Below are 21,204 nucleotides of genomic sequence, written 5' to 3'. Positions count from 1 at the left end.
ACATCAAGGTTGACAGGAATCCAAAATAACCGAAACCGGATAGTCATGGCAACGGATCAAAGCAGATACATTCAACACAGCTCTAAAGATATGTTTACCAAGGATTAATAAAACGTGCCCGTGTATCTCCACGCGCTTCTGATGTGTGCAAGTATATACTTTGAAGTTGTTGTCATGGAAATGAATTGAGAAATAATGAGAATACATTCTAGTAAACTTAATTTACAAAAAATCCTTTTACGAAGTGTGTGTTTAGAAAACATTTAAAGCACTTGCCATCGATTGGGAGTTATAAAATTTCGTCTCTTCTAAATTCTTAAAAGGTCAGCGTTCTGTGTTCTATAACGTCACCCATCGTTCTGTGGTCGCTATTGATCAGCTGGTCGACAGAGCAACACGCCAGTTACACAGAAAACCTCTTCTGCAATACCGCAACACGCGCTGGGACATGCTTTACACGCACAGGGGGTATTCCTGGCTGACTTAAATTTCCTTTAGACAACTTTACAACGTGATCTCGCGAGATTACACAGCCGATACAGCCAGTAGTTTCCGATATCTGTATATCAAACTTATAAATTACCTTCGGTACGTTTACATCATTGGCCAAATTAGGGTTCTCCCTCGGCGTGGGACAATAAACTCGTTATCTGTTGGATACTCTTTACAAGGTTAATATTTATCATATTTAACTCTTTCCGTCGATCGCAGTATTGGTATAGTGCTTGTTCTACCGGGGAAAGCTAATGCCACACATTCGCTGTATCATTACTAATACCGTTATTGCCGTCTCTCAAAATCTTTCGTACGTAGCCACCATTCATGACGACGGGTTAATGAGAGGTACCTTGTGATTCATCATTAACTAGTAAGAGAAGAAAAGGGAGATACTAGTTATATAGATATCAAGTATAGCTATTCGGTAGTGGATCTATTCTGATTTCCTAAGTGATCCCGAACAGTAACAGTAGATAACTCTGATTCTACAGAGGACATTGCATCATTCGATCAAGCAGTGGGATACAATTGTCAACTTGTTTTCCACAAACCTTCAGTTTGTCTATAAAATAGTCCACCGGAAGCGAGTTTGATCTTAACAGTGGCGAAACATCAAACCCAAAGAAACATGATATAAGGAGGGTTGATATAGTACCTGACTGTTACCAGAGGTGCCAATTGTCATTCTTGACTCCGAAATATTAGTGTTTTACCTGACACCGGAAGAGAAGCTCTTACTTGACAACGAAAGTGATAATGCTTTACCTGACACCGGAGAAAGTGACTTCCATGACACCGGAAGTCCTAAGTGTTTTACCTAAAACCGGAAGCGTTAGTGCCGAACTCGACAATGTTTAACAAATGCACCGTACCTGCACAGGTCATCCAAGGATTTCCAGTTCACGCGTTTCAGAAATCGACTTGTAGTATTCATGACGTCATGAAAACAGCGTTCCGAATAGCTCCCGTGTACCATGTAGCAGCTCATGTGGCGGGCATACACTGTAAATAAAAAAAATATCATGTAGCAGCTCATGTGGCGGGCATACACTGTAAATAAAAAGTATCATGTAGCAGCTCAGGTTGCGGGCATACACTGTAAATAAAAAACAAACCAAGATCATTGGTAAATAGCAGAAGACAGAGCCACAATGTACGTACAGGATGCAAGGTCATTGACAGGTCACGGGAAGTTATGACATTAATTTTCTAAAATAAATACGCGTTATGAAAGTAAACATATCATGTTAAGTGATGAAGAGTTCGGCATCACCGGTACTGCCTCTACGAGATGTGTTATGTCCCCATACAGCAGCCAGTTTGTTCTTGTAAACCTAATCATAGAGAAACAGATATATAAAGATAGAAATCTAACATCCACGTCACAGGTCGAGTAGAGGTGCATACCTGATCTAATCTTACAGGTTTGTTTACGTGTACACTAGATAGGTCGGCGGCATTACTCGGAGGTAGACGTAGTAATACATGTATGAATGGAACCCCTCAGTGCTGATAACATCCAACAACTGTTGGCCTGTTCCTAGCTTTCCTTCCGGAATAACTCCATTACCACATAGTCTTTATATATCGTAAGTTAATTCTCCAGAGTGGTATCATTACCCAGTTCTTTGTAACATTCTTATGCAACAGATTCATAATATAATCACTATTGCATTGCACCGGAAGTTCGACTTGACCTTGACCTTTTAAAATTGTAATCGATGGTACCTTCGTATATGTCGTCATTTTGGCACATAAAGGACAGCTCGTCGGTGGCGCCATTGAGATTGATTAGAGGGACATCGATCACATGGTGGTGATCCTCCCCACACTCGGCCTTCAGCTGGTTGATACATGACATGGCGGACATGTAAGCACTGTAAAATACGGGACAAGTCACAAACATTATTGGACTTTTGAAGAGGTGCACATATTGTTTTATGAACTAGAGAAAATATAATATTAACCGATACGAAAGTTATTAATAACATCATAGTAAAAATTAGATCATATCTTTTGTGACATCAATGTTACAATGTTACATCTCTAGCTAAATTATATTGATAATACATCTGTAATCACAAGACATAATAGTGCTTTGTTATTAAGGCATAATATGTGTATGTTATTCTGGTGCCTTTATTAAAAGTAAACAAAACTGATAATTTTAGCAGGAACACAGTTGGTAATGTATTACATATATTTGGTCACATGGGCAGCACAAATAATCCATTTGTAACACAAACACAAAAACCTAGTATCATTACTCATCCCATAATACTACGGCACGTGTTGGTTATGATCCGTAAACAAACCAGCCATGTCACGTGTAAGCAACACATCATCGTCCGCGCTATTTAGGTGAGACGCGTATGCCTCAAAATAGCATTACCGTCAAGTTTGGTAAATGATCATTTCCTACGTGTCAGATAATGAGTAGGAGCTGCCAGGGACGTGGATTGTATTTGTAGCAAATTCATACCATACAATATAAAATATATAGCAATATGTACGTACGTCACTACACAATTAAGATAACATTGACGTTGCTTATATCCTAACAGACAATCTCATATTAGAGCATGTGGTCGCAATATCATCCTCATTCATGTCTCCATCATGACTTTCCAACTTATGTTTGAAAGGGTCATCGGTAAAAGGTTATTTTACCTTTGTTTCGTTAATATGGGGAACACAAATTAAATCATCGAGTTCTCATACATCTCTCTTTGATTGCTTAATTTGAACAAGGAGTCAAGAGGCTCTGTATCGCTCATCTGATTATTTCTCATTCATTGTAAAATACTTTTATTAAAAGTATTGTTGCAAATATTTCCTTATATTGGACCTCGCCTCTCAACCCCCTTCCTCATAAAGGTCCTGTGTGGTAAAGGTGTCGTTTTCTTTTCAGAAATGATTTATCAACGCTATTTCGTCTTTTCGTATTGCAGAGTTATCTGCTCTTGTGAGCAGGTATTGATTGTTACGTCATTTGTTTGTGAGAGTAACGTCATAATTTTTTGAGAAAACGACACAATTTTCTCACACAGACTAATGACGTAACAATCAATACCTGCTCACAAGAGCAGATAACTCTGCAATACGAAAAGACGGAACAGTTGCCAAGGCGTACATTGTAGTTACAGTTTTTGGCAGTGGTACTGGCCTCCTTAAAGCATTAAACACACTGATTAAGGTCACTTTATTGTTAAAACCTTTCGATATATTTGCTGTAGTCAGGTCACATGTGTTAAAGTACAATTGGTGGATGGCAATCGCATATAATCTAACTCGGTTATCGCAGAACGCTGAAAACTTAACGACACTTAAGATGGAGATTGGGTAATGACATCCTTTCGTACGAATATCTAGGAATAGTTCTGTACAATTAGTCCTTTTTCTGCTTCTTACCGTCGTCACGAACATATAAACGTGTAACTCAGATAGGATTTGATTGTTACCTGCAGAATGCCCGCAGTAGTTCAACGTCCACTCCCGAGAACAGCGTCCGTTGACTTTTCTGCATGTTGAGGAACTGGGTGTTGTAGTCACCAAAACAAGAGAAGGAGTGCATCTTTAGTTTACTCGGGCACTGTCCGTCAGTCACAGAGACCACTGCAAAATAAATAGATGGATATAACAACTGCAAAGGACAGTGGCAAGAAACCCAACATAGAACAGGTGTTTACATGACAGTCATCTCGGACATAGGCTGTCCGTCCGTCTATCTGCCCTCCGTGTCCAACACTATAACCAGTATTTAACATATCATGGGCATAAACGAGAGCAATTTATTCCTGGTACAAAACACATGTGATGTAAACATCGCAATTAGGACAATAAGTACATAAACTAGAAGTCGGAACCACGTCAACAAGGTAAGACCACTCCTTAAGTAAATATACAGATAATATCAATCATGTTACAGAAATACACCGAGACTAAGATAAAGTGTCGTACACTAAATCTTCTACCTAACAACTATATACAGATGAGTGCTGTTCCCCATCATTCACGGTAAAGGAATTTCAATTTTGTAGGATGTTTTTTCTTCGGCTGATACCTAAATGCCAGTAACACGTCTTTGATTACCCCCCGGTTTGAATGTGATGTACCACCTGTACAGGGGGTAACCCTAACGACGAATCCTGTATCCCTACATCACAAAACCTTAATGACCGATTCTCCAGGATCTTCATCTTATCGAGAAGAAAAAATCCTTTTATCATCCCTAGCCACAAAGATTACTAGTGATCTTGGTTCTGGTGTTTTTGGCGATCATACTATCAACATTTAGTATAGATATCGCTAATATATATTAAGCAATACTCATCAAAACCGAGGTAACCGTCATCGATAACGGAGCAATACTCATTATAAACAGGGCAAATATCATAAATAACGGAAAATACTCACTATTAAGTGGTTTTTATTAATCAATAACGATGTATTTACTCGGTAAAAACAGGACGATTTCTCATAAATAACAAGGTAATACTCATCAGTAGCGGGGTACTTCTCGTTAGTTATAAGATAATAGTACTTATACTCGTCAGTAACGAGGAAATTATCTACAACCCCAGAATTAAACTCGTCAAAAACGGAGAAATACCAAACAATCACGAATAATACTCATTTATAACGGAGAGGTATTCATGAATAACATAGCATTTCTCATAAATAACGCAAAAATACTCATCAACCACGAGTGATATCAATAACGTGTTAACACTTTTCGATATCGAGCAATATTTATCAATAAGGCGGGGGGGAGCAATTCTCATGAATATCGGAAAACTCATTATTAACGGGGTGATATCAACAACCAGGCAATACTAATAAAAAAACGAACGAGGTACAACGTAACACTCTTCAAAATCTCGGTTATGCTAATCAATAACGAAGAAAACTTAACGGGCCCTACTCATTAGTAATAGGATAATTGTACTAATACTTGTCGATCACGGTATCAAACTTATCAAAATCTGAGAAAAGTCCAATAATAATAAGGCAATTGTCGCAATACTCATAAACAAGAAGCCCAGAGGGCCTGTATCGCTCACATGGAAATGTTAGCAAAATTGAAGATGAAATAGCCAGATGTTGCTGTACATGTATTTTATGGTTAGTTAGGGCTTATATTTATATACAATAGGACAAAATTCTATCATTCCTACAGGAAAGTGAGGGTTTTCAAGAATTTGCAATGTTTCCACTATTGGGTCCCGACCCTCTGCCCCCAGGGGGGTCAGACCCACCGTTGATACAAAATTAGTTCCCCTTCACCCAAAGATGCATTAGACCAAATATGGACATACTCCAGTCATTCCTACAGAAGAAGAAGGATTTTGCAGAATTTGCTATGTTTCCCCTATTGGGCCCCATCCCTCTGTCCCAGGGGTCAGACCCAACGTTTATACAAAATATAGTACCATTCACCACAGGATACTTAAGACCAAATATAGAAAAAAAATCCTGTCATTCCTACAGAAGAAGAAAAATTTAAAAGAATTTGCTAAATTACCCCCTTTGGGCCCCACCCCTCAGGCCCAAAGGGGGTTAGACTCACCATTTGTACAAAATTGATTTCCCTTCCCCATAGGATGCTACTGTTCAATTTCGGTCAAAATACCTTCATCCCAACAGAAAGAAGGATATTAAAGCTTTTCCTCTATATCCCTTATTGGGCCCGCCTCTCTGCACCATAGGGTCAGGCCAACCGTTAATACACTATTGGTTTCCCTTCATTAAAGGGTGCTTCATACCAATTTTGGACAAAATCCTGTCATTCCTACAGAAGAACAAGGATTTTGAAGAATTTGCTCTTTTTCCCCTATTCGGCCCGCCCCTCTGCCCCCAGGGGGGGGGGCCACATCCCCTTGGCCTTACGATGCTCCAGACCAAATTTAGTCAAAACGTACTTGGCCGTTCAGGACTAGTAGCGTTTTAAAGGAAAAGTTGACGGACGGACGACGGACGACAGACGACGGACGCTACGGACCAGGTGAGCTAAAAACGAGGCAATACTCATCAATAATAGGGCGATACTCATCAATAATTGGGCAATTCTCATCAATTACAGGACAATACTCATCAATAACAGGACAATACTCATCAATAACAGGGCAATACTCATCAATTACGAGGCAATACTCATCAATAACAGGACAATACTCATCAATAACAGGACAATACTAATCAATAACAGGACAATACTCATCAATTACGAGGCAATACTCATCAATAACAGGGCAATACTCATCAATAACAGGGCAATACTCATCAATAATATCGATTGTTTTTTAAATAACAAATATAATTTCAAATCCTTATTAAAATTGTTGGTTTGTTTTATACCTTTCCACTCGGAATCCTCATGAATGCTAGTTATGTTTCAGAGCTATATCGGTCGCTGAACTTTTTCTTATTTTGCTCATATAATAATGCAACGTCACTTCCGGTTGGGGTCTTAATCGCTTTGCCACACATTGATGGTGCCAGTGATGAATTTGCGTTGCTTGTGATGTTGGCCAAATGTTGTTACAAGGATATTCGTGATGACCGAACAAGCTGTTTTCTGTACACATTCTCTTCACATAGCAAAGAGATTACTGCTGCTTCTTTACGAGACTATGTAATTGGAAAGTACATTTGGGAGAAACAATATTAAACACATCCCTTTTGACCGTGTTTTTTATTTGTGACGTCTTTCAACAAATCATAAGCGTTTCCTCATTTATGTGTTCCCGTATTACCTTTACGTGTTTTGTAGCGTCACGTGTCTTAATGCACGTGCTGAGTTTGACCCATGATCACGTGTACCCTGCTGTCCAACTCCTATATAGACGTAGTGGCGGGCTGGTTATCAGTGATGAAAAATGTAGAAATGCTGTCTAAATTATAAAAGAATGAAACGCATGTGCTTGCTGTTGACATAGGTGAAGGGGCTGTGGATTGAGGGTGTGGACGGGGGGCTAGGAGATGCCGATGTCCCGACTCGGCGCGGGCCATACTGTCCATCAGCACCATAAGATACGGTACAGTAATTGGCGTAGTAAAGTCCATTACGGACTAGCCATCCTCGACAGCATTGCTAGAGCGGTTACCCCATCCTAACAGTCGTACATATACATGTCTCCATGTGTCGGCAACAGCTATCAACGAGTCTGCGACAAAAATCAGATCTATAGCATCCAGTAATCGTTTGTCGTGAGTAAAATACTGACCGGAGCCGGGAAAATATCCGGAATTCCCATGTGATGTGTCGTCTGAGAGACACTTTATTTCTGAAACGAGCAGTTTGTATATTGTATCTACATGTGAATATATTGATCAGCAGACAAAACTGATAGATAACTGTGGAATGACTTAGGACCGTAGGAGATAAAATCGATTTACTTTTACCTAATTACTAGAAAGGTCGTCACTGTAGCGTAGATATATATACATACGGTATTTTTCTATAAACACGTATGATCTTTGTTTAATTAGCTGTAGAACAGGTAACGTATTATGGGTAAAAATTGAAAACGACATTATAAGGTAATGCGCCTGTGCTGAGAATGACTAGCTCAACAACATATCTGCTCATTTTGCCATTTACATGTTTCATATATTCAAATGTGATGAAAATCACTAATAGAACTTCACAAAAATAACCTATCAATGCAGAAAGATAATAGAGCTTAAAAATTGTCAAATGGTGTTGCTATAACGAAGTAAACTATATGAAAATACAACTTTATGACATTTTTAGTCAAACTCAACTTTATTACATGCTAGCCTAAGTCGAATTCAAGGTTTCTTCCAATCAAAAAAGAAAAAAGAAAAAAATAATGACACGAAATTAATCAAACTTAATGAAAAATAGTACTGTTGTTATTTTTCTTGTTTAAAGGTAATGAATAATTTTCAATTCAAAAGCGTTTTGCATTAGTTCTGATTTCAATTGTTTTGAAAGAACATATAAGAAATTCAGCTGTTATCTATATGATATGTTATTAAACTTTAAACTTTACAAAGCCGAGTCCTACCTTTTTGGTACCAATCTGGAAAGTGAAAAATGTTTTGAAGCAATCGACTTGAAAACTATAGTCATGAAAAGTCAAGAAAATAAGTCCGAAGTTACAGTCGTGGTGATAATTATGTCACGACTGCCTAGCGACACGTGTGACTTAGATTGATAACGTGTCACACCTCGTGTCGTCATGGAAACAAATTAGCACACGCTTAATAGACTGGTAATTACCTCGAGACTCAGCCACGAAATCTCATCGTCTAACCTTTACGATTCAGATGTAATAGTCATCACGTAAACAGTGAATGTCTGTCTCTGGGGGGTCATCCTCTTACGTCGTCTTCCGGGTCAAGGTCGTCATCAAAACGTGAGGCCGGCATGCAACCGTATACATAAACGATCAATGACAAAATTTGGTCATTTTGACTTTAAATGACCATGTAGATAGGTGCATGACATATATCTTCAAGAGTGAAATTTTTAACTTCAAATATTCATATCTTTTTCCGATCAATCCGTTTCTGTGTGGTGCAAGTACATGTATACATTGTTAATGTACGTACAAGGAGTTCACTCCTGATGACGTCACCAGCCATCAGAGCTTCACGCTGCTGACTAAACAGTAACAAAATGCACCAACTTCCTTTATTGAACTCGAAATCCAAGATACGTCAAGTTATTATTATCTATATTTTCGAATATTATAAATAAGAAACAAAATTTGAAACAATAACAAAATGACGTTATCTATGCATAAGCTTTAAGCTATAAGTATGTGACAATAGAAAAACGTACTATGAGGGATAATGAGATGACCCTGTACCGTTAGACAGTAGAATGTACTATGATAATGTGATGACCCTGTACCGTTCGACAGTAGAATATACTATGATAATGTGATGACCCTGTACCGTTAGACAGTAGAATGTTTTATGATAATGTGACGACCCTGTACCGTTAGACAGTAGCATGTACTATGATAATGAGTTGACCCTGTACCGTTAGACAGTAGCATGTTTTATGATAATGTGATGACCCTGTACCGTTAGACAGTAGAATATTTTATGATAATGTGACGACCCTGTACCGTTAGACAGTAGAATGTACTATGATAATGTGATGGCCCTGTACCGTTAGACAGTAGCATGTTTTATGATAATGAGATGACCCTGTACCGTTAGACAATAGCATGTTTTATGATAATGTGATGACCCTGTACCGTTAGACAGTAGCATGTTTTATGATAATGAGATGACCCTGTACCGTTAGACAGTAGAATATTTTATGATAATGAGATAACCCTGTACCGTTAGACAGTAGAATGTACTATGATAATGAGATGACCCTGTACCGTTGGACAGTAGCATGTTTTATGATAATGTGATGAACCTGTACCGTTAGACAGTATAATGAGATAACCCTGTACCGTTAGACAGTAGAATGTACTATGATAATGGGATGACCCTGTACCGTTAGACAGTAGAATGTCCTATGATAATGAGATGACCCTGTACCGTTAGAAAGTAGCATGTTTTATGATAATGAGATGACCCTGTCCCGTTAGACAGTAGGATGTTTTATGATAATGAGATGACTCTGTACCGTTAGACAGGAGCATGTTTTATGATAATGTGATGACCCTGTACCGTTAGACATTAGCATGTTTTATGATAATGAGATGACTCTGTGCCGTTAGACAGTAGCATGTTTTATGATAATGGGATGACCCTGTACCGTTAGAAAGTAGCATGTTTTATTATAATGAGATGACCCTGTACCGTTAGACAGTGGCATGTTTTATGATAATGTGATGACCCTGTACCGTTAGAAAGTAGCATGTTTTAGGATAATGAGATGACCCTGTACCGTTAGACAGTGGCATGTTTTATGATAATGTGATGACCCTGTACCGTTAGACAGTAGCATGTTTTATGATGATGTGATGACCCTGTACCGTTAGAAAGTAGCATGTTTTAGGATAATGAGATGACCCTGTACCGTTAGACAGTGGCATGTTTTATGATAATGTGATGACCCTGTACCGTTAGAAAGTAGCATGTTTTAGGATAATGAGATGACCCTGTACCGTTAGACAGTGGCATGTTTTATGATAATGTGATGACCCTGTACCGTTAGAAAGTAGCATGTTTTAGGATAATGAGATGACCCTGTACCGTTAGACAGTAGTATGTTTTATGATAATGAGATGACCCTGTACCGTTAGAAAGTAGCATGTTTTAGGATAATGAGATGACCCTGTACCGTTAGACAGTGGCATGTTTTATGATAATGTGATGACCCTGTACCGTTAGACAGTAGAATATTTTATGATAATGTGACGACCCTGTACCGTTAGAAAGTAGCATGTTTTATGATAATGAGATGACCCTGTACCGTTAGACAGTAGGATGTTTTATGATAATGTGATGACTCTGTACCGTTAGACAGTAGAATGTTTTATGATAATGTGATGACCCTGTACAGTTAGACAGTAGCATGTTTTATGATAAGGAGATGACCCTGTACCGTTAGACAGTATCATGTTTTATGATAATGAGATGACCATGTACCGTTAGACAGTAGCATGTTTTATGATAAGGAGATGACCCTGTACCGTTAGACAGTAGAATGGACTATGATAATGTGATGACCCTGCACCGTTAGACAGTAGCATGTCTTATGATAATGTGATGAACCTGTACCGTATGACAGTAGAATGTAGATAATGTGATGACCCTGTACAGTTAGACAGTAGCATGTTTTATGATAAGGAGATGACCCTGTACCGTTAGACAGTATCATGTTTTATGATAATGAGATGACCATGTACCGTTAGACAGTAGAATGTACTATAATGAGATGACCCTGTACCGTTAGACAGTATCATGTTTTATGATAATGAGATGACTCTGTACCGTTGGACAGTAGAATGTACTATGATAATGTGATCACCCTGTACCGTATGACAGTAGAATGTAGATAATGTGATGACCCTGTACAGTTAGACAGTAGCATGTTTTATGATAATGTGATGAAACTGTACCGTTAGACAGTAGAATGGACTATGATAATGTGATGACCCTGTACCGTTAGAAAGTAGAATGTACTATGATAATGAGATGACCCTGTACGGTTAGACAGTAGAATGTTTTATGATACTATGATAATGTGATGACCCTACTATGATAATGTGATGACCCTGTACCGTTAGACAGTAGAATGTACTATGATAATGTGATGACCCTGTACCGTATGACAGTAGAATGTACTATGATAATGTGATGACCCTGTACCGTTAGACATTAGCATGTTTTATGATAATGAGATGACCCTGCACCGTTAGACAGTAGAATGTACTATAATGAGATGACCCTGTACCGTTAGACAGTAGCATGTTTTATGATAATGAGATGACCCTGTACCGTTAGACAGTAGAATGTACGATGATAACGAGATGACCCTGTACCGTTAGACAGTAGCATGTTTTATGATAATGAGATGACCCTGTACCGTTAGACAGTAGAATGTACGATAATAATGAGACGACCCTGTACCGTTAGACAGTAGAATATACTATTCTAATGAGATGACCCTGTACCGTTAGGTAAAAGCAGTGATGCTCCCTAGTTATAGCTCTACATGGCAACGACTCGTTGAAGTCCTGTCGCTATACTCAGCACGGCGTCCAACTCGATACGTGTGATGTGCCTAATATATAAACCATCTCTTTCCATGAAAACGCACATTTCACAAAAACTATGACAGGTGGAAATGACTAGAAATGAAATATTACCCCGACGATAACTAATCTGTAAGATAAAGTAAATTCAATTTCGTCTGAATGGGCTGTTTTGATCCCGCGCCTTGTCGTGTCGACGGTCTCGGCCAACTGTTGCCTGTCGCGCGTGCATGTTTCCGCCATTTTTCACGGATTACATATGTTTAGGGCCTTCCAAAGACACCATTACTCGTAAACGCTCTCGCGGGATGACTTTTACATTCTGACGTTTGATGGAATTAAGATAGGGTGCGTTATATGGCGGGAAAAAGTAGATTCCATCCTTCACCTCTACATAGATCATGTCTGCGTTTGACATGCCCCATCTCCAACCTTGTCAAAAGCATACGTCTCCCTGACAGGACGTTTGCGAAAATTCACAAATCTGTTCGCTGACCCCTGTGCAGACTGCAATTCCAGGCAGATATTTATAGGCAATAAATGTTAGTTAAACATCTTATGGAGAAAATAAAAATGATTTCTCTGAAAACGAAATTAAAACCCTAACTGGCGGACGCGTCTTTAGAATAACTACAAGATTAGTGACGCCTGAACACTGACCGACCTCTCCAGCGACATAAACTTCAACAGTACAATACTTAATGTAGCTAAGAATTCCAATGTAAATAGTTACCGATCCTTTCAAATATTTTCTTTTTAAACTATTATTTTATTTTATAAAATATATATGCGTAATTCATTTGCTTAATCATGGGTGAATTTAAACTTTCAATCACTTTAAAACAAAAAAGATATTTATAGACTTTACTTCGTGTTTTTTATCTTCCAGTGATCCTTTTCAATTCCAGCACATACACAAGTATATACACAATGTTGCTTTTTAGTGTTAAATGATTATGAAAACATCTTCGATTTGATAAATGTGCCGTTTAGTTCCTTCCACATGTTCAGTTAATCCTAAATTGCGCTTTTGGAGGTGTCTAGTTTGTCAGTTGTGTGAGAAAGAAGATATTCAACTCGTGATGATCAATTAAATATTACGTCAAAGATCGTGAGTTGATTTTCACGAATCTGTAACCTCCTTGCATTTTCATGTTAGATTTATAAACTTGTGTTTATAAAATTTACGTGAAAATAAACTCACCATAACAAGATAAAAAAAAATAAAATATTCAAGCATAACTCTACCAGACAAGTTTAATTGAGTACTAATTTGGGTTAATTCGTTAATATATGACATACTTTAACTGTTTTACTACTATTAAATATAAGCTTATTGGTACCTGCTATCTAACAACATGTTTATGTTTTAATGCAATGTAACTATATACTTTTAAAACGTACAATGTATCAAATGCAATTGTGATATATGACTCTCAAATAAACAATATTTGACATGACGAATACAAATTATAAATGTGCTGTACGTGCCCGCTTCTCTGTATATCATATACGTACAAGTGTACATGTATATAAAACATGTACATCATTATGTCCCTTTTTTCTAACCTTTTCTTATAAAGGCGTACAGGCAATATCTATATCACTTACCTGATATAACAGTAAATATTTGAATTATAGATCCAAATATGTAGGTCCTATCCCATGTTTGACCAGGTTCTTTGGAAACTTTCATTTTGAATCATCGCCTCAGACTAAAACTTAACGCGACTGTTTCCGATATCGCAAAGTCCCGTTACTAAGCGTGTGGGCCTGCACGCGCCCTCGTCGTTATGGCAGGAGTAACGGTAAGAACCGGATCCGGGCCGTACGTCAGATGCTGGTGACATGTAGATGTAAGTTATAGTAGATTCTCCGGTACGGTCCGCCTAGGTATAGAGTGGCAGCGGCAATCCTAATGCGTTTTACTCTAAATAAACAGCTCACGAAATATGAGCGAATCTTTTTCTACACGACCTGGCTGATTGCTCGAGAAAGATAAATGACCGGCTGATATTGGTAGACAATTACCGAGAAGGGCTCATCGGAGCGGGACAGATAGACCAAACAAATACTGGCAACGGAGGTGTTTCTTCACCAACATTGTGGATAAACTGTTAAGTGATCGGCTCCGTCTTCATATATTTCTCCTTTATAACTTATATCTATTCAGGACACAATAAAGAGCGATGGTATTTGGAATGATGAGGAGGTATAAGTGTGGACGTGCAGTAAGCAGAGTAGATAAGATAATTAGATCTGCGAGGATACTATACGGTTACAGAAATTTCTACAAATGTCAGTAATTTTTCACAAGCACGTAGAACTTCAGCACGAAATTAGAACAGCTCTGGCTAATATAGAAACTAGAATATCGACCTGGCTTTTTTCTTGTCTTAGAAAGAAAAGTACTTTTAAATCTTGTTAATCTCATACTGAAAGAAAATCGATTTCTATGAAAGTATAACCGAAAGGAAAGAAAACAACGTATACTGAATTACACCGAAGATTGACGTCAAAACAGAATGTGTAATCGAGAACAAATCTAAATCTTCAATAGCGTGTTCAACATCATATATCTTTTAAGAAAACATAAACAGACATTATCGTGGGAAGGGCAATGTCCACTCTATCTAGACGCGTGCTGAGTCTGGTTCTTCGTCCGGAACAAACAGTGACCATAACGCTAAAACCGGATTTTGCAACAGGTTTTGATAAGTCAGTTTCAATAACAGTTTATGGTATTTATCTGATCTGACGAGAAGTGTCTCTTAAGATCTCGGTACCTGACTCATCGAGTTCTCGTTTGCATGCTTGTATCTTTCAATGATCAGTGTACACTGCACAAAACGAGAACCACATTCTTACAATACGACCTCGCTGAATTCAACTAACAGCTACCAGTGATGGAGTTGTGACATTGTTTCCGTGATGAGGTCATGTCTGTAAGCTATACAACTGGCGGGACCCCAATAGATCGTGTTGTCCACCGTAGACCGGACTATTTGGTCAGCTGGTTTCTCATGCTTGTGAAGTCTGCGAAGTCCATCAGATTAGACTATCAGTCAGCAGATTGTCCTGTCCGTCATTCTGAAACGCTATCAAACTGTGGTCTTGTCAATATTATTTCAGAAGGTTGTAGATTTTATCTTAGAAAGTAACTATCTAGTGACAGGACTTAACATTGATTTACTCAGTACTTCACATTGTTCCTATCAATGTCTGCGCGATTCTACTACATATATTTACAAACTTTATATTGTTTCACTAAGCTCTTAGAGAACCAATTTCATTGAAAGTGACCTGTGGTATCCCACTAAATGATTGTTTGTATGAATTAATGGGTTTTCCTTGTTATAGTATTAATTTCTGTAAAAGGACTTACCAGAGGAAAGGAGAAAAGACAACAGAAAAGACAACAGAAAAAGAAAAGACAACAGAAAAGACAAAATTCCAAAGTTATGCAATGGGACATCTGTTCGATTCAGATGTCCCCTGCAAGATCCATCACTATAACATTTGCCTTGTCTAGTAATATGTACGTTGCATTAGATTGCCATTCACGATGATGACACAAAGAGGGTGTGGACATGAAACAAGCCCAAGATGAACATAGTGCGGTCGATACCAATGTGAAATAAACAGCATGGTCCGTAATATGGATTCTATGCTCAAATTAACAAACTAACTTTCTTTTATTTTGCTTAAACCAGGTAACATTGTCAAAAGGTAGTGTAAACATTGAAAACGGTATTCGGCTTTCAGTCTGTCAAAATTTCTTCCAAATGCGATTTCGTTTGTCAATTTATTGCCGGTGAACAAAACATTTAGGCTTGAGCACTGAATCTGAGTTTGAGCACGAGAACGGTTTCATGAATACGGACCCAGGCTAATTGTTCAATAGAATATCGTACGAAAAGTCTCAGAACCTCTATAACAATGTATGTAGGACTAAAAGCTAATTACAGAGAAAACACTGATCAAGGATACCTTCTGGTAAAGCTACAACACTATATTGTTATGATCACAGGGTATGAACGTATGAATCAGAACTATGGAATCTAAGATAAGGTCCCAGGTCCATTAACGGGTGCTATGGTTGTGATACATTTTATGGACCAGACTTATTAACCACTGGACTCCGGAGTGTTAGACTTAAGTTTATATCTATATCTAGAATGAGAGATTTGATCAGTTTTGTATGACAAAGGACCTATGGGGTGTGTATAGCGCGCTCAAAACCATCACCGAGGGGGAACAAATCTCCTCATCTCTAAGCAGCTCCAAACTTCACCCATCTCATCACACGTTTTTATCCCATCTAATCCGAGGTTCTTTTGAAATGTTGTAACTAAAATGAAAAATTAAGTAGGCGCGATAGAGGAGTTGCAGCTTGTGAACATGTATAAATAATGTTTTGTGGCGGCGCTAACAGGAACACGATGTGTGCATCATCACCCTCTGTATCAGATGGTCAGATACAGAGGCTGATCTACAAGGGAGGGCGCAAGGGGAGACGGGCATGCTAAATAGGTGAGGGCGCGAAGGGAGATTTACAAAGAAAAGGACGAGGACAAGTTCTAGATAGAGAGTGGCAAGAAGGGAAATTTACACGTTAGCTGTTGATGGAGGACGGAGAGGGTAAAGAGGGCAGGGAGGGGTAGTGAGATAGGATGGATGAGGAAACCTTCTAGATGAGGAGGAACGAGAGGGACTAGTGGTGGTAGGGAAACAGGGAATACTCTGGATGGGGAGGGGCGAGGGGAAAGATGTGAAGGAGAAATAGGAATAGAGAGGGAAGATTCTAGAGGGGAGGAGAGATACGCAATGGAGAATATGGAGAGGATCAAGAAAGGAGTGTCGTGCATACCAGATAGGGATTGCAAAGGGAGATGGGACATATCAGGTAGGCGATCGGCGTGATAGAAGTAATGTTTGTTAGGTTTTAGAGAGGGTGCGAGTATAGGTAAGGAACGGAGACTAATGAAGAGATACAGCAGTTACAGAAGGCATACAGAAAAGGGTTAGACTACACTTAGTGGTTAGACTACACTTGGTGGTTAGACTACATTTAGTAGTTAGACTACATTTAGTGGAGACCGGAATACTTAGTGGTTAAGACTACATTTAGTGGAGACTGGAATCCTAGGGACAGGGCCCCCGGGGGAGGGGGAACAATGGGAAACACGTGGACAGCCCATTGCTGAAGTTCGTTCTAAATGTTCGTTAGAAAGAATGGGCCTTTCTGACCACAGGAGCGTGTACTAGTGGAAAAGAACCCATCTCAACCACTTTCTTTATAAACAAATAAAGCGGTACTTGTCCCTGTCTTTCTGACCTATCATAATCTGCGAGATGTATGCCTGGTTACAGTAATATTTCAGTTCAACGTACATACACAATGCAGTTTGTTTAACATTGTATCGTTATATATTGCAAATGGCAACGTCTGCTTTCAAGGTAATTATTTTACCTCACAGTTCCTCTAAAACGTGCAGGATACAAAGCAGATTAGGTCCTGTTAACTAGTCCCCGGGGATTTGTGACGTATAAGGGCAACCGAGGCAATTGGTAATATGACATACCGGATACAATTAAGTGTCGATGGAAATTGGATACGCGTGCATAGAACTAGCTATTACGTCCTGTTAGAATGTCGTCTGTACCGTTACAACAATCCCAATGCCGTCTTCTATCTCAGCAATACAATTGTGGATGATAAAAGATGGGGACGTATATTCTTCATTGCACTTTCTCTGAAAAGGTCATATCAATGAAAACGAAAGAGCGACCGGCAGACTGATGTGCGGGAACAGTCTAAGGAACTCGACAGAGTCTTTTGTCGTAAAACGATAAAATTCTGGATATATATGAACCAAGACGATTTTCATCTGAAGAAGAATTGGGGGTAGAATGGCTGCCAGCCCCTTATTTTTTTTAAATAAGTGTCATGCTGCATTCTTTAACTACAACGTATCTCCCCGACCGCGTTAAAACTCATGAACAAAAATCAATGGAGTGAAAATGTACAACACACTCATGTTTTTCTGTACTAATAACAAATGTTAGAGATGGAAACACAACTGTCAAATAGATGCACTTCAGAGGAACACTACCATTAGTGTCTGTACATCGTACGTATCACAAAAGTCTTGGCATTGCAAATACGACAGTTGTCTATACATGAAAACTTAACATTACATAATTAATTAACCTAGTACAATGTTCAAGTTGAAAACGTTCTTTGTTTTAATTATAAGGTATTAATGATGTCGGCCGCCGTGTTGTGTGTCTAGTACAGTTGTGGGATCGCACAACGTTACACGATGTGCGGTGTGCGCAGGATGTGTGCACGGTGTGTGAACGAGGTGTGCACTATGTGCGAACGATTAAAATGTGGGCGATCATCTCTTGCGCACATTTGTGTGCACCATGGACGAACGTTGTGCTATAACAATCGTGGTTGGCGTAAATTGAGGAATGCCTTAACAATATATTCGGTTTCGTGTTTAAACATATACACCTTGATTTTTTCGTATGTTTCTATACTCTACCTACACCTATAAACTTATCTTTATGTCTATACTTTCTTAAATTTAGAAATTGTGATTTTTGGTATTTTTTAAACGACCTTATTCGACACCTGTGAAATCACAACACAGTCCCGTATACAGGTCAGCATAGCCACTAGCCGTCTACATGTACCTGGACGGAAGTTTTCCCCCGCCCGGGGCGCCTACGTAATTCGTCGGGTGGGGCCAGGGGTGTGAAAGCACAGGAGAAGGGGAGCTATAGGCAAACCGAATGCAAATAACAAATACTAAACGTCCAGCTGTGTTTTCATTACGGTCATACAGTATCGCATATCATGATCAGCTCTATGTGTCAGGTACAGGACAGGTCAAACCCCGCTAACTCATCAAATTGTTATTTACATATTCTGTTGCCTTGGCGCGAAACCCATTCTTGACAGTCTACCGGTCACCGTAATGCTGTGTTACACGCATTGTAAACCAGTACATAATCTTCATTACTGTGATGAGAAATTACAATAATACATACAGTTTTCATTATTGCATACGAGCTTTCCGTATTTTTTTCATTCCGTAATATTGATCTACAAATTGTACCCAATCGCACAGTTGTGCGCACCATGTGTGCACGAAGTGCGGACGGTGTGTGAACGATGTATGCACGGTGTGCGCACGCTATTTTTGGTGCGTTGTGCGGTCACACAACTGTACATCATACAACTAATCTTAATCTCAGAGACTGAGGATGGTAGTACTTCGATGAAGTAAGTAGCCCCTAGTGATATAATTCGGGGCAAGAGGGTGAAGAAAGGGGGATAAGATGTGGGTTACGGGAGGGGAGACAACAGAATGGAAGGGAGAGGGGAGAAGCCCCGCCCCATCGTCATGGGAACCTGGAAAGCGTCAGCACATATCAAACAGCCGGAAACCAAAAGTAACTAATCAACTCTCGGTCTACGTAGTTAAAGAACGAGACTAATGTAAATATGTCAAGGAAAAGCTAGTGTTTCCTTATAAAACAGATAGTATCTCAACTCGACAGATTATCTTGATATTTTATTATCTATTAATGCCACCAAACATTTCGTTGACCCCGATTTCAAACCTGGCAAAACCTGACGTTTGTGAACACTGGAGCGTTGCACGTTCAAATAAAACTAGTGACATCAATTTGTTGGCCGTATGTGATAAAAGTCAAAATACATCTTTTGCTAATCTTATTTATGTTAAAAGAAATCGTTTAGATGGAATTTATCAGATTCGGGGATCCAGTGTTTGTAAGATACCGATAACGAGATCTATAAATATACACGGGGGATGACTCCTCAAGCGTATGCGTGGTTCAAACATCTTTGTGAGTAAGATTATTTGGCGTAATCCAATTATATTGTAAAAATGCTATTTACTGTGACAAAGCTTAACTGGAGCTAACGATAAGTTACGTATTAGAGTTGAACAGATGACGATAAACTATGATAACAGTGTACGGGAATTAATAGGATCAGGACGGGAGGTTTTCTAGCTAATTACGGAAGGTCGTGAGGCTATTATGATAAACGAGGACTTGGCAAACACAGGCATCATGGTTAATAAACAGCGAGATTCCCATCACTATATGATTATTTTAATAAAAATGTTAGATTACTTATAAAATATTCAATTAACCGAATAATAATATCAAAGAACTATTCAAGACAAAGAATGTGGATATCTTCATGAATCTTTACATGATAATGACTAAAATCTCTCGTTTTCTTCGACCGTATGGGTAGCAAACAATCCTTGATGAATAAGCCTACACGTCAGTTTTTCTCTACAGAATCAATTCTCAAATACGCCTAAATGCATATTTCATGTATGTAGTCTTTATACACTCAAATTAACGCAGAGAAATACACCGGTGATAAACAAGAGATATCACTCATCCTGTATTGGAATTCCCCCTTTAACGAAACATGCGATGAAACGTTTCATGTCAAGGATCTTGTTACAAAAATAGTTATTGGTACTGAAACGGCATATCTATTATAATAGCACCTAGTTCTGGTTTCACCAAGTTTCTTAATTAAATGAAGATAGTGCTTTAATTTAATGAATGTTTTGTAATTGCAACAGGCGTTACACCAACTACTGATACAACCCCTGGAAACTGCATACACCATGGTAGACTGGTAACACTAGCGATTGGCAGTGTCGATATTTGTATCTCTTTGTGTCACTCAACTATTGGAGGATCAAATTTGATAGGTCACAAGCGGAGGACTCCGTTTGTCTTTTCTCGTGCAAAATGGCGTCTTTTGGATGTTGTCCCCGTCCCTTCAACATCAACGCCATTTAGTCCCTCCGTTGTTGACTCTTTTGCTTGTTAAAAGTCCTTGCATAAAACTTTACTAAGAAAAATGGTTAAAGTGGGTACTTTCGAAGTGTTGCGGGGAGGGGAGCGAAACTTTCGTGGGGGGAGGGTGTGTGGAAATAAT

At 38.8% G+C, this 21,204-nt stretch overlaps 1 protein-coding gene across 2 annotated transcripts in view; it reads right to left on the bottom strand.

Annotated features, from left to right (window-relative positions):
* The window catches only part of LOC110465186, a 35,032-nt gene that overhangs the window by 9,130 nt on the left and 4,698 nt on the right, over positions 1-21,204 (bottom strand). The window contains exons 1-4 of one of the 2 annotated variants that reach the window (XM_021520845.1): positions 13,806-14,134; positions 3,960-4,113; positions 2,227-2,375; positions 1,371-1,500 (exon numbers count right to left, since the gene is read on the bottom strand). In XM_021520845.1, the coding sequence (XP_021376520.1) occupies positions 1,371-1,500; positions 2,227-2,375; positions 3,960-4,113; positions 13,806-13,890 (518 nt within the window). In that variant the 5' untranslated portion in view covers positions 13,891-14,134. Of the gene's footprint in view, positions 1-1,370; positions 1,501-2,226; positions 2,376-3,959; positions 4,114-13,805; positions 14,135-21,204 lie in introns of those variants that run through there. The other variant, XM_021520844.1, reaches the window with a different exon arrangement.

Source organism: Mizuhopecten yessoensis, unplaced genomic scaffold, assembly GCF_002113885.1.
Source record: "Mizuhopecten yessoensis strain PY_sf001 unplaced genomic scaffold, ASM211388v2 scaffold11059, whole genome shotgun sequence".
Taxonomy (NCBI): domain Eukaryota; kingdom Metazoa; phylum Mollusca; class Bivalvia; order Pectinida; family Pectinidae; genus Mizuhopecten; species Mizuhopecten yessoensis.
This window is presented reverse-complemented; position numbering and strand designations above follow the sequence as displayed.